Source organism: Octopus sinensis, linkage group LG15, assembly GCF_006345805.1.
Source record: "Octopus sinensis linkage group LG15, ASM634580v1, whole genome shotgun sequence".
NCBI lineage: Eukaryota > Metazoa > Mollusca > Cephalopoda > Octopoda > Octopodidae > Octopus > Octopus sinensis.
Genome location: NC_043011.1, coordinates 42,238,529 through 42,250,957, shown reverse-complemented (window position 1 = coordinate 42,250,957; position 12,429 = coordinate 42,238,529). Strand labels below are relative to the sequence as shown.

At 39.2% G+C, this 12,429-nt stretch overlaps 1 protein-coding gene across 1 annotated transcript; it reads left to right on the top strand.

Annotated features, from left to right (window-relative positions):
* The first annotated feature begins 10,782 nt into the window (after positions 1-10,782).
* On the top strand, positions 10,783-11,376 carry LOC118766193. Its single transcript, XM_036509465.1, has one exon. The coding sequence runs from the start codon at positions 10,783-10,785 to the stop codon at positions 11,374-11,376; it is 594 nt and encodes a 197-aa protein (XP_036365358.1).
* The last annotated feature ends 1,053 nt before the right edge of the window (positions 11,377-12,429 follow it).

Here is a 12,429-nt window from a genome sequence, read left to right as displayed (position 1 = left end):
GTGTCTGGAGAGAGTAATTTTCTTTTTGTGCCTTATAATATAACAATACTCACCGGTAAAATTTCCACTTTTTTCTTATTTTTATTTTCCTAAAATTTTAGTTTTGAGTCAAAACTATTGAAAAGGTTGCAAGATGCAACGAAAATTTTAGGACAATAAAAATAAGAAAAAAGTGGAAATTTTACCGGTGAGTATTGTTATAATATAAGGCACAAAAAGAAAATGACTCTTCCCAGACACAACAAAACTTTTTGTAAATGTTGAAACAAAACCTCAGAATAACTAGTTTGCTGCCCCACCCACTTGCTTTCTTCATAACTTTCTGAAGAATGCATGTTTTTTAGTGAAATCTTACGGAGATGTTTTCTCGAGGGTGTAGATTGCCGTTATCATTTATCTTTTACTTGTTTCAGCCATTAGACTGCGGCCATGCTGGGGCACCGCCTTGAAGAGTTTTAGTCGAACGAATCGAAACCAGTCACCAGCGTAGCTAGAGTATGTGCCGCCACAAAAAACCACATATTACCTACAGCAGATCCAAAAGTAGTGCCCCTTTAAAAGTACCGCCCAGGGGCGGACTACCTCTGCTGTGAAACCAGTACTTATTTTTCTTTAAAGCTTGGTACTTATTTTATCAATTCCTATTGCCGAACCGCTAAGTTACGGAGACGTAAACACGCCAACACCAGTTGTGAAGCAGTGGTGGGGTAACTAACACACACACACACGACTGGCTTCTTTCAGTTCTGTCTCTACTAAATCCACTTACAGGTTTTGGTTGGCCCGAGGTTGTAGTAGAACACACTTGCCCAAGGTGCCATTTAGTGGGACTGAACCCGGAACCATGTGGTTGGGAAGCAAATTTCTTACCACACAGCCACACAACATTTAAAGCATTTTTTTTTTGCGTCCCTCTCGACTTTGTTTCCTCATAACTCTCTTTCTAAATCATATTTTTAAATGACAAGTTTTCAAGAGTGTAGATTATGTATTGTTGATGCTTCGAACTCAGAAAACCTGTGGGGCCTGGGGAGAAGGAAAATGTTTAAGTTAAGGAAATTGTTAACAAATAGGCGCAGGAGTGGCTGTGTGGTAAGTAGCTTGCTTACCAACCACATGATTCCGGGTTCAGTCCCACTGCGTGGCACCTTGGGCAAGTGTCTTCTGCTATAGCCTCGGGCCGACCAATGCCTTGTGAGTAGATTTGGTAGACGGAAACTGAAAGAAGCCTGTCGTATATATGTATGTATGTATGTGTGTGTATATGCTTGTTTGTCTGTGTTTGTCCCCCTAGCATTGCTTGACAACCGATGCTGGTGAGTTTACGTCCCCGTCACTTAGCGGTTCGGCAAAAGAAACCGATAGAATAAGTACTGGGCTTATAAAGAATAAGTCCCGGGGTCGATTTGCTCGACAAAAGGCGGTGCCCCAGCATGGCCGCAGTCAAATGAGTGAAACAAGTTAAAAAAAGAGTAAACTCGAAATTTTATCAACATGCTCCCAATTCACACCCCACGAAAACACATCACTGAAAAATTACGCATGAAAAAATGCATTTTTCAGAAAGTCGAGCTGGGGCACCAAACTGTAGTTGAGACCTGAATATCACGTCCTCTCCCCCCCCCTCGCCCGCTCACTCGCTGTAATCATTTTCGTTAGGTCGGGATGACCTTCAATAGAACGAGGTATAAATAATCCACACCAATGAGTTCATTTTTATCTCAGAGCAAAAATATTTATGAACCGACGAAAGTATTTTGAAGACCCAGGACGAACGAGAAGCAAACCGGATTTGAATTCAGAACATTAAAGCATCTAACCCGACATTAAGGAACAGTTATAAGACACGCACGCACGCACGCACGCACGCTCACACACCACACACACACACACACACACACCACACACACACACACACAGAGGGCGTTCCTAAAGAATAGAGTCGGAAATTATCTTGTGCTCCCAAAAAGTTTGATTTCTTTGGGCGTATATGTTTTAAGCACTGCAGATTAAGATTTAAGATTCAAAAAAAAAAAAAAGAAAAGGAAAAAGTGTGTGTGTGTTGGGGGGGGGGAGGGGGAGTATCAACCACTCACAATTTTTTAAATCTGAGTTTTAAAAAGTTAATATTTTTGAAAAATCAATCTCAGATGTTTACAAAATTTCAAAAGATCGTCGAATCTGTGAAATTACGAGTAAAAGATAGGTGGTGGGTAGCAAAACGTCCACCCCGTTTCATTTATTTATTCATTTTTCATTCTTCTTTCCAGAATCGAAATCTGAGATATCCAAAACGTACTCTTCCATAGAAATTACGGTTCTGGACGCGCAAGTTAATTTCCGACGCTATTCTATAACAATGCCCAACTAGCACTATACTCACATTTGTAATAATGGTTTCTAATTTAGACACAAAGCTAGTAATTTTGCCGGGACCAGTAGTCCAGCAACAAAATTTGTTTATGGGATGTAAACCCAGGTCCAAATTTTTAATAAAAAGCGTGGATTTTTTTTTCAATGTTAACATTAAAGCAAATGCGGGTAAATTTTGATTTTGTACCCACTAAATTTTTTAGGGGGTGCAAGCGCTCCCCGCTGTTCCTGAGTGAAAAGCAAAAAATTGGTCCCGGCGGGAGAAGAACAAAGAAAGTAAAAAAGCAGGACAAACACTGCAAAAGGGTTTTCTTCCGAAGCTAACGTTTCTGCCAATCTGTGACTCTTATTGCTTTGTAGTATTATCTTTTGGGCTTGGCTTCGCTGATGCGGTATGGATGTCCAGGGTCTGATGATGCTGTTTCATTATTTTTTTCGCATCCGACGTTTGTCTTCAAGAGAGGAACTGCGAGAGATCAAAGGAGGAAACAACAACGCTGATGGTATGGCGCCAAGCAACGCGGTCTGCTGTTAGAGTGGACCACTCACGATAATCGATGTCACAAACGCCAAGGGACTGCTCCAGGCAGTCCTTGTAACGCTTCTTTGGCGCCTCCTTGTTGTGGTGGCCAGTGGTGAGGTGACCGTACATGATGATCTTGGGTAGGCGGTGGTCTTTCATCCTGTCAACGTGTCCTGCTCAACGTAGTCGTGTCTCAAGTAAAGTGGTTTCCAAGCTGGTGATCTTTGCTCGCTTGAGGACTTCAAGTATTATAAAGTAAAACAAACAAAAACATACACTGTACATCTACGTGTGTAAGTGTGCGCAAGTGTGCACACGTAAGTGTGCGTGCGTGTATGCGTGCGCGTGCGCTAGTAGAATTGATAGCGTGATGCTAGCCAAAAGTCCTCGTCAAGTACAAGAGTCAATGCCATCAACAATCCCTCCTGACTAGCCTTGTGTCAGCATTTGAAACTAATATTTTTAAACAGTAATCTAAAGCAGTAACCTTCTAACGCGTGGTTTTGTGATATGTATATTTATATAAATATCACAGGCATACACATAAGAAAGGAAGAAAGGAGATCCTTCCGTTATTTTGTGGAGTTTTGTATTTCAGTTTTTCCCCGTAAGAAGATTACACCCAGCTTCGGATTTTATATAGCACACGAAGGAGCCTCAAGAATTCAACAATTCCGGGAATATCAATCCTCACTCTGCTCCAATTACATTTTTATTCGCCGCCAGGCCCTACTGTGAATAAAACGATTTATAATCAGTTAATTCAGCTCTGTGATCCTTAAGCTATGTTATTTCATCCTAACATCTTTCCACCATTTCTGGTGAGAGATGAACACGCAACACATCCAGTCCCAAATCCGACTGTCTCGGTCATTTTCACTTAATCTTTAAATATTGGTTTCATTCAGGATAAAACACGAAATTTCGAGTTTGTAGCTGTAGAGGGATTGGGTTGTTGTAGCGCAAATTTATTTCCAAGAACAACAATGTTGTAAGCGGTGTGCAATGGTTCTAATCGGAGATTTGAAACACCACTGGCTCACCAATTCCATTCGCCTGGGACTTATTATTACTATTAATGGCACACAGATCATCACCCAACACTGACAGTAAAAGGCTGTCATCTACTATCTTAACTGTGATCTCTGCCGGATATCTTAGTTGTGGTCTGTTCTATGTTATCTTGCTTGTGGTTTAAATGCCATCTTTATCTTTGTCGCGATTTATCCAAGTGCTGACTGTCATCTTCCCGTAGTAGTTTATCTCGATATCATCTGTTAGCTTTGATGTGGTTTATCTGGCTGTCGTCAGCTACGTTTGTTGTGGTCTATCAAAATTTTATCTACAACTGCAATCTTAGCTGTTGTCTTAACTGAAGTCTATCCAGGAGCCGTCAACAATATTTATTGTTACCCATCTCGATGTCATCTACTATTTTAATTATATTCTGTTTAGTACTGTCCGCAACCTTAGATGACGTCTGCTACCATAGTTGCCTGTCTACTTTGGTGTCGTCTGCTATCATGGTCTGCTCTGGGAGTCGTTTGCTGTCTTAGTCATTTTCTACTTGGGTGTCATCTGCTACCTTAGATGAGTTTATCCAGTAGCCCATTACTTTTATTCCCGTCCATAATGGTACCATCTGCTACCTTAGTTGCTATATATATATATTCTTTTATTCATTTACTTGGTTCAGTCATTTGACTGCGGCCATGCAGGAGTACAGCCTTTCGTTGAGCAAATTAACCCCAGGACTTAATCTTTGTACGCCTAGTACTTTTTCTATCGATTACTTTTGCCGAACCGCTAAGTTATGGGGGCGTAAACACACTAGTATCGGTTGTCAAGCGATGTTGGGGAGACAAACACAGGCACAAACACATGCACACACACAGACACACACGCACACACACAGACACACACACACACGTGTATACGACGGTCTTCTTTCAGTTTCTGTCTACCAAATCTACTCACAAGGCTTTGGTCGGCTCGAGGCTATAGTAGAAGACACTTGCCCAAGGTGTCACGCAGCGGGACTGAACCCGGAACCAGGTGGTTAATAAGCAAGCTACTTACCACACAGACACTCCTGCTCCAGCATGGCCGCAGTCAAATAAATGACTGAAACATGTGAAAGAATATATATATATATACCTATGTCGTCTGCTACTTTGGTTGCCATATATTTTGGTATCGTCTGCTATCTTAGTTATGGGCTACCTATGGCTTTTACGTGGTATTTCTTCAGCCTTTACTTTATTCTTTAGTTTCTTTTCTATAAGATGGTAGGAAGTTGCTTCAATGTTTTCTCAATGAATATTTATTTATTTACAAAGTTAGTTTGATATCTTGTATCTCGCGAAACAAAAATCTTTTGTAGCTTATTTGCTTACCCACTCACGAACCGAATGCATGGTTTATGCTATATTACTAAAAGAAAAAGAAAAAAAAGAATTGGTTGTGGAGATCGTCTTTCATGCATGAGAGGTATAAATATTTTCTCTCCTTTGAAAGTTATTGCGTAGGTGGAGCTGCCTTACATCTAACATTCGGCATTGAGTTCCGGAGAGAGGATAACATTTATTTTTCTTGTTTTACGATATAAAGTTTACCGATAAGTCTCTTTTGTTTTGTATTATTTCCTCCTTTTCTTCGTGAGCTTTTGATTCACACCGAAATATCATGGTGAGCAGTTGTATTCCAGGTGGAATTAGGTTATGGTGTGTGTGTGGTATTTTCCGTGTAGTCTGCTTCTCATCTCAAATGCCAATTTGTCTAATATCTTCTTTTATTTGTCTTTTGTTCGGCTTCTTTTGTCTTCTCTCTTAGAATCCCAATTTTTCTTTGTTTTGTTTTGTTTTTTTTTTTTTGTTTTCTTTGACTTTGGGAACTTGAAAGATTTTGCTTTTATTTGTTTATTAATTCATTTTTTTCTTCCTGCGTGAAGCACACCGAATAAACAAACCATAAAGATCTAAATTGTTTGATGCCCCAGTATGAGCGCAGCTGCATCGGGGAAACCAGCTTGAGAAATCATGGAAGTGTGTGTGTGTGTGTGTGTGTGCGTGTGTGTGTGTAAGAAAAATTAGGAAGAAATGAATATCAGAAGAAAGAAAAGGATGGAGCGTATGGATAACAAAGAGAGAGAGAGAGAGAGAGAGAGGAAGAAGAGAAAGAGAGACAAAACAGAAGATAAGCTGCAATAAAGAGTGGATGAGAGAGTTAAGATGCTGCAGTCTAGAAGGAGAGAGAGAGAGAGAGAGAGGAGAAAGAAGAAATAAATGGAAAGGATGCAGCTTTAGAGATGGCGATGGGTGGGTGGGGGTATGTGCATTGAGTTTTAAGATATGTGTTTGAACAGCTGCAAATTGGGCGGTTGCAGGAGAGCATTGACAGAGAGAATTCCAAAAAAAGACGATATTTGAACTGGGTAAAGGTGTCTGTGCGGAGCCTTAATGGGAGTAGACAGTATGAGTGATGAGGAGAAGTGGAACGACGGAATCGGGATAACCTGGGTGGAGATGGCACCGGAGTCAGCCATAGAAAAGACAGAAGATGCAGTATGTCATGTGGGGGTCAAAGGTTGGAATTTGTTAATGAGTGACTTCATGCCAGTCGGTCTATTGACCTGTTTTGGATGCGACCTAAGATGTCTGCATCGATAGTAGCAACGTCATCACAGATATAGGCGCAGGAGTGGCTGTGTGGTAAGTAGCTTGCTAACCAACCACATGGTTCTGGGATCAATCCAACTGCGTGGCATCTTGGGCAAGTGTCTTCTGCTATAGCCCCGGGCCGACCAATGCCTTGTGAGTGGATTTGGTAGACGGAAACTGAAAGAAGCCTGTCGTATATATATATATATATATATATAAATGTATGTGTGTGTGTGTTTGTGTGTCTGTGTTTGTCCCCTAGCATTGCTTGACAACCGATGCTGGTGTGTGTTTACGTCCCCGTCACTTAGCGGTTCGGCAAAAGAGACCGATATAATAAGTACTGGGCTTACAAAAAAAATAAGTCTCGGGGTCGATTTGCTCGACTAAAGGCGGTGCTCCAGCATGGCCGCAGTCAAATGACTGAAACAAGTAAAAGAGAAAGAGAAATATTTCCATCACGGGTCACAGTTGAGGTTTGTATGAAGTTTGCTGCAGTGGGATAAGCTGAAAATATTTTCGTATCCCGAAGAGGAATGCCAGTCTGTGGGATGCAATTTTTGTAACATTCAGAATGTCAAATCGCCGGGAGAGATCCTGAGTAAAGGTGAGGTCTAGCATTTATTGGGGTTTTGGGGGGTTCTGGTTGTGTGATTCTATATTTAGTGGAGGGGGTTATTTCTGGATGTGGTGTGTGTGTGTGTGTAATAATTGCATCATTGTGTTGAAGGAAACCAGATCAACATGACTTCCATTAGAGAACGTTTTCGGGATCTCGTATGTTCATGGAGTTAGTGCAAGTTTGGTGTGAAGTGTATAGATACCATGTGGAAGACAAGTATATAGATACCATGTGGGAATTCACGGACCAGAAATAGTGGGAATCCTAACGGATGTCAATCAAGTGCGACAACAATGTGTTCCAAATTTCTCAGAGGTGAGGGCCAACTAGCAAGAAACAGTCCCGGTTAGATCTGTTTTAAGAAATACTATATCGGCAATCATTATGAAGGAAGGGGCATTCAGGGTATTGGCGATGTGGTCATTGATAGCTATGTCCACTACGTCTGAGATATTGCAAGTGGGAGCAAGAGGTTGGTGATTGTTGGCAAGGTAAGTCAGAACAGTTACCTTTCTTAAGAATGGGATGGTGAAGCATATTTCCAAAGGAAGAGAGAGAAAGAGAGAGAGAGAGAGAGAGAGAGAGAGAGAGAGAGAGAGAGAGAGAGAGCATGAAGAGTTCCCTGTGGGTATGAGGTTGTTTGAGTGTAATAAGCAGGAAGTGTCGGGGTCGGTCACTTTGTGGATTGGAAGCGAACGGAAGTGTTGTAACATTTGGTATATAATATATATATATATATATATACGAGGTCTGATCAATAAGTAACCGGATTGTTGCCATAGTAATGAAGCTAAAGCACTCAGAGAGAAGCCACTAGGCAAATAGGTAATTTCGACCAATAAATGACGTGTATTCAGCTGAATAAAATGACGTTGTTTGTCAACAAGAACTTCCGGTGGTGTATTTTTCGTTTGTCACTGTTATTTATGATAACCCTAACCCTAAAACCCTAACCCTAACCCTGAAACCCTAACCCTAAAACCTAAAGTACAAACGAACGAACGATGTCATAAATAACAGTGACAAACGAAAAATACACCTCCGATAGTTGTTGTTGACAAAACAACGGCAGTAATTTTATTCAGCTAGATACACGTCATTGATTGGTTGAAATTACCGAAATACGAGAACTTTAACGTGAAATTACTTCGTAAATATAAGTTTTTCACAAAAATGCTAAGAGTAAAATATGTTTGATATGACACATTCTACCAGTGTCCGAAGTTTGAAAGTGTTTAGTTACAAAAAAATTATTTTTTAAATCTGTTGGTCGAAAGGTAAAGGATCCAAATTTCATTAAAAAATACCCATTTTCCTGAAAGTTATGAGGAGGAAACTGTTGGATCGTGTGAATATTCTGAAATTCCTCTCTCCAAGCCCTCGGGGAAATGTTTTTCAACAAATCTTTACATACACTCAATCTACAGGATCTAAGCGATTATTTGTTGCGAGTTTCTTTAAAAAGTATCCATTTTTCTAGAAGCTATGCGGCAACAAAGTCAGGTGGGTATATATCTGTGGTTATGCCTAAAATGTAAATATTCATCAACGGCGTATTGTATACATAACGGCGTAATGTATACATAACGGCGTATTGTATATATATAACGGTGCAATGTATACATAACGGCGTAATGTATACATAAAAGTGAGTGTGTAGTTATCCACAGTTGCTACCTCAGTACCGGGATTGGATTTGATATTGGAAAATCTTTTTAAAGAAGTTTATTTTATATAAAGCAATATTATTTATTTTTAATAAAAAAAAATTAAGGATCATGTTATTGTATCCTAGGTCAAATTATTCATGCACTCCAAGCATGGAACCAATTCGTGCAGCCGTTTTCGCGTGAAAAGGAAACACGCACAGAAGTCTATTTTATATATATATATATTATATATATATATAATATATATATATATATATGTATAATAATAAATATTAGGGAATAAATCCAAATTTACAGGGAAAAATCAGATTTAGGATTGAATCTAATTTTATAGTAAAATATTATATTATATTATATTAGAGACAAAACCACTATTATGCAAATCAAACAAAGAAAGACTTAAGCCAATACATAAAATAATTTATATAAATTAAAATTTAACAACTATAAATAACCACTACGATCGTTTCGTGTCAGCACATCTTTGAGACATACTTCAGGTGGTTTCAAAACCTTCTTGGCGAGTTTTAAACTATGTTTGATTTGCATAATAGTGGTTTTGTCTCTAATATAATATAATATATATGCTGGACTACTGGTTTTAAATTGATATTAAAATTAATATTAATTTATCTCCCTCAATTTTTAAATATTTAAATAATTACGTTCCCTAGTTGTAAGCACTACCCGCAGTGAATTATTCACTGCAGCCCTTCGCTTCAGGAGTCTCTCAGCGCGCCGGAACCAAGACATTTGAAATTTTATACCCGATGTAATCAGTAAGACTAAGCACGTGTCTGTCTTGACACAGAGAGCTGGGGTTAGTCTTGCGGTTTGCATCCCGAGGACCGAATGTACTGATGAAGTCACGGACACTTGAATTATGCAAGTAATTCTTTTGTTAAGACCGAAACCGAGGTATGCATTTAAGTCTGTTATTTATATAATTTTTCATATGTCCTGCCCGCCAAAGTGGTTCTGGTGTTCGCTGAATTCTTCCTCTAGAGAATTTCCCTTGTAGTTTGATCGTTGATGATCTTTTTCTAGCATTCTGGCCGGCTACCTAGCAGGCCAGCCCTGCCAATATACACATATATTTGAATTTTCTCTGACTCCTCAGATTTTTTGAATGCTGGACTACTGGTTTTAAATTGATATTAAAATTAATATTAATTTATCTCCCTCAATTTATATATATATATATATATATCTATATATATGTTCTTTCATTCATTTACTTGTTTCAGTCATTTGACTGCGGCCATGCTGGAGCACCGTCTTTAGTTGAGCAAATCGACCCCAGGACTTATTCTTTGTAAGCCTAGTACTTATTCGATCGGTCTTTTTTGCCGAACCGCTAAGTTACGGGGACGTAAACATACCAGCATCGGTTGTCAAGCAATGTTGGAGGGACAAACACAGAAAGAAACACACACACACACACACACACATACGGCGGGCTTCTTTCAGTTTCCGTTTACCAAATCCACTCACAAGGCTTTGGTCGGCTCGAGGCTATAGTAGAAGATACTTTCCCAAAGTGCCTCAGTGGGACTGAATCCGGAGCAATGTGGTTGGTAAGCAAACTACTTACCACACAGCCACTCCTGCGCCATACATACATACATACATATATTAGAAGGTTTGGAGGTGATGTACAAACACTTAGACGCATACATAGAAACAATTTCCAAATTCCCTCTCAACACACATAAATGCAAACAACCTCTGCAGAGGAGAAAAACAAGCTTTACAAAAACTAAAACATGACAAGTCATCATTTTAAAAGAAGCTGACAAAGGTGGGGCAATAGTAATTTAGGATACAGATTACTACAAAGAAAAGATACTGGAGATGTTCAACAACCAGACATAGTATAAAGAGGAATCAATACGACCGGAGAAAGCAACATTAAAAAAATTGGAACATTAGTCAATGAATATCAGGACGCCTTTACAGACAAGGAGAAAGACTATTTATGCAACTCAAGAACCAAAGAAAGCAATTTTTTATGGATTACCTAAAGTTCATAAAAGCTCTGAAATACAGAGAGCCATAAAGGAACAGAGGAACCATTATATAAGAATACAAAGGCCCGCAGACCTCACAATGAGACTAATAGTTGCAGGGCCCCAAGCGCCAACACAGCAACTAAGCCACTTCAGAGATGTACTCCTCAAACCTTTATGCCCACTGATACCAAGCTACATAAGGGATGACATAGACTTCCTCACACATATTCCAAATACAGTTCCGGAAAACACCATACTTGCAAGGTTCGATGTCACAAACTTATACACGAATATACCACACACCCTGGGTCTGGAAGGGATAAAACAATGGGTAGAAAAATACAGGGAACTCATAGATAAACGTTTCAAAACAGACTTTATAACCAAAGCTACCCAATTAATACTTGAAGAAAACACATTCTCATTTAACAACAAGACATACCGACGAATAAAGGGCACAGCTATGGGTACGAAATTCGCACCTTTATATGCCAACCTGGTGATGGAGTTTCCTTGAGAACAAACTATACGATGAAATAGGGAAAGTCTTCGAACATGACTTCAGAGAAGACATCAAGAAAAAGTGGAAACGCTACCTCGATGACTGTTTCATCTTTTGGAACAGATCAGAAGAAGATCTACGAACATTCCACAACATCCTCAACACACTTCACCCATCTATCAACTTCACGATATATACCAGCTACGATGAACTTCCCTTCCTAGACATCAACATCAAGATACACGACTCCATCGTCACAACAGACATCTACTACAAAAAAACCGACACACACCAATATTTAAATTTCTACTCCTGCCACCCATCCCACATAAAAAGAAACATTCCATATAGTATGGCAAGACGCATATGCAGCATAGTGACCGACTCACAAACCCGCCAAATAAGACTAAATGAACTTAAAAACTTCCAACTAGAACAAAAATACCCACTCAAATTAATAAAAAAACGGAATCTCAAGAGCAATGAAACTGGGCATCACACAACTCAGAACTCAAAAAAAGAAAAACAAAGAAAACATCATCCCTTTCATAAACACACACAGCCCTGGAGTTACCAACATGTTTCAAATTATGCATTCAAACTTACCAACAGTCATACAAAGTCCCAAAATGGGAAACCTATTAAAAAAATATTGCATAAAAATCAGTAAACGCCAAGAGAAAAACCCGAAAAAACAACTAACAAGAGCAAAATTCTCATCAGAGAATAAAATCGAATTCTTTGTAAAAGAGTGGGAAGATAGTAGATGTAGGATCTGCAGTAACCCCACCTACAAATATATAGAGGGAAACAAACAAATAAAATTTAAGAGTGGTCACACATTCAAAGTAAATGCAGACATGAATTGCAAGATGCAGAACGTAATATACTGCATAACCTGCCCCACATGCAAGGAGAATTATATAGGCGAAACTGGAAATTCTTTATGCCAACGAGCCAGAATTCACCGACAACATGTCCAACAGGAGGAACTGCGAAAGATTCCACTGAGTAAACACTTAGAAACATGTGGAGAAGGAAAATTTAAGATCTTTCCTTTCTATAAAT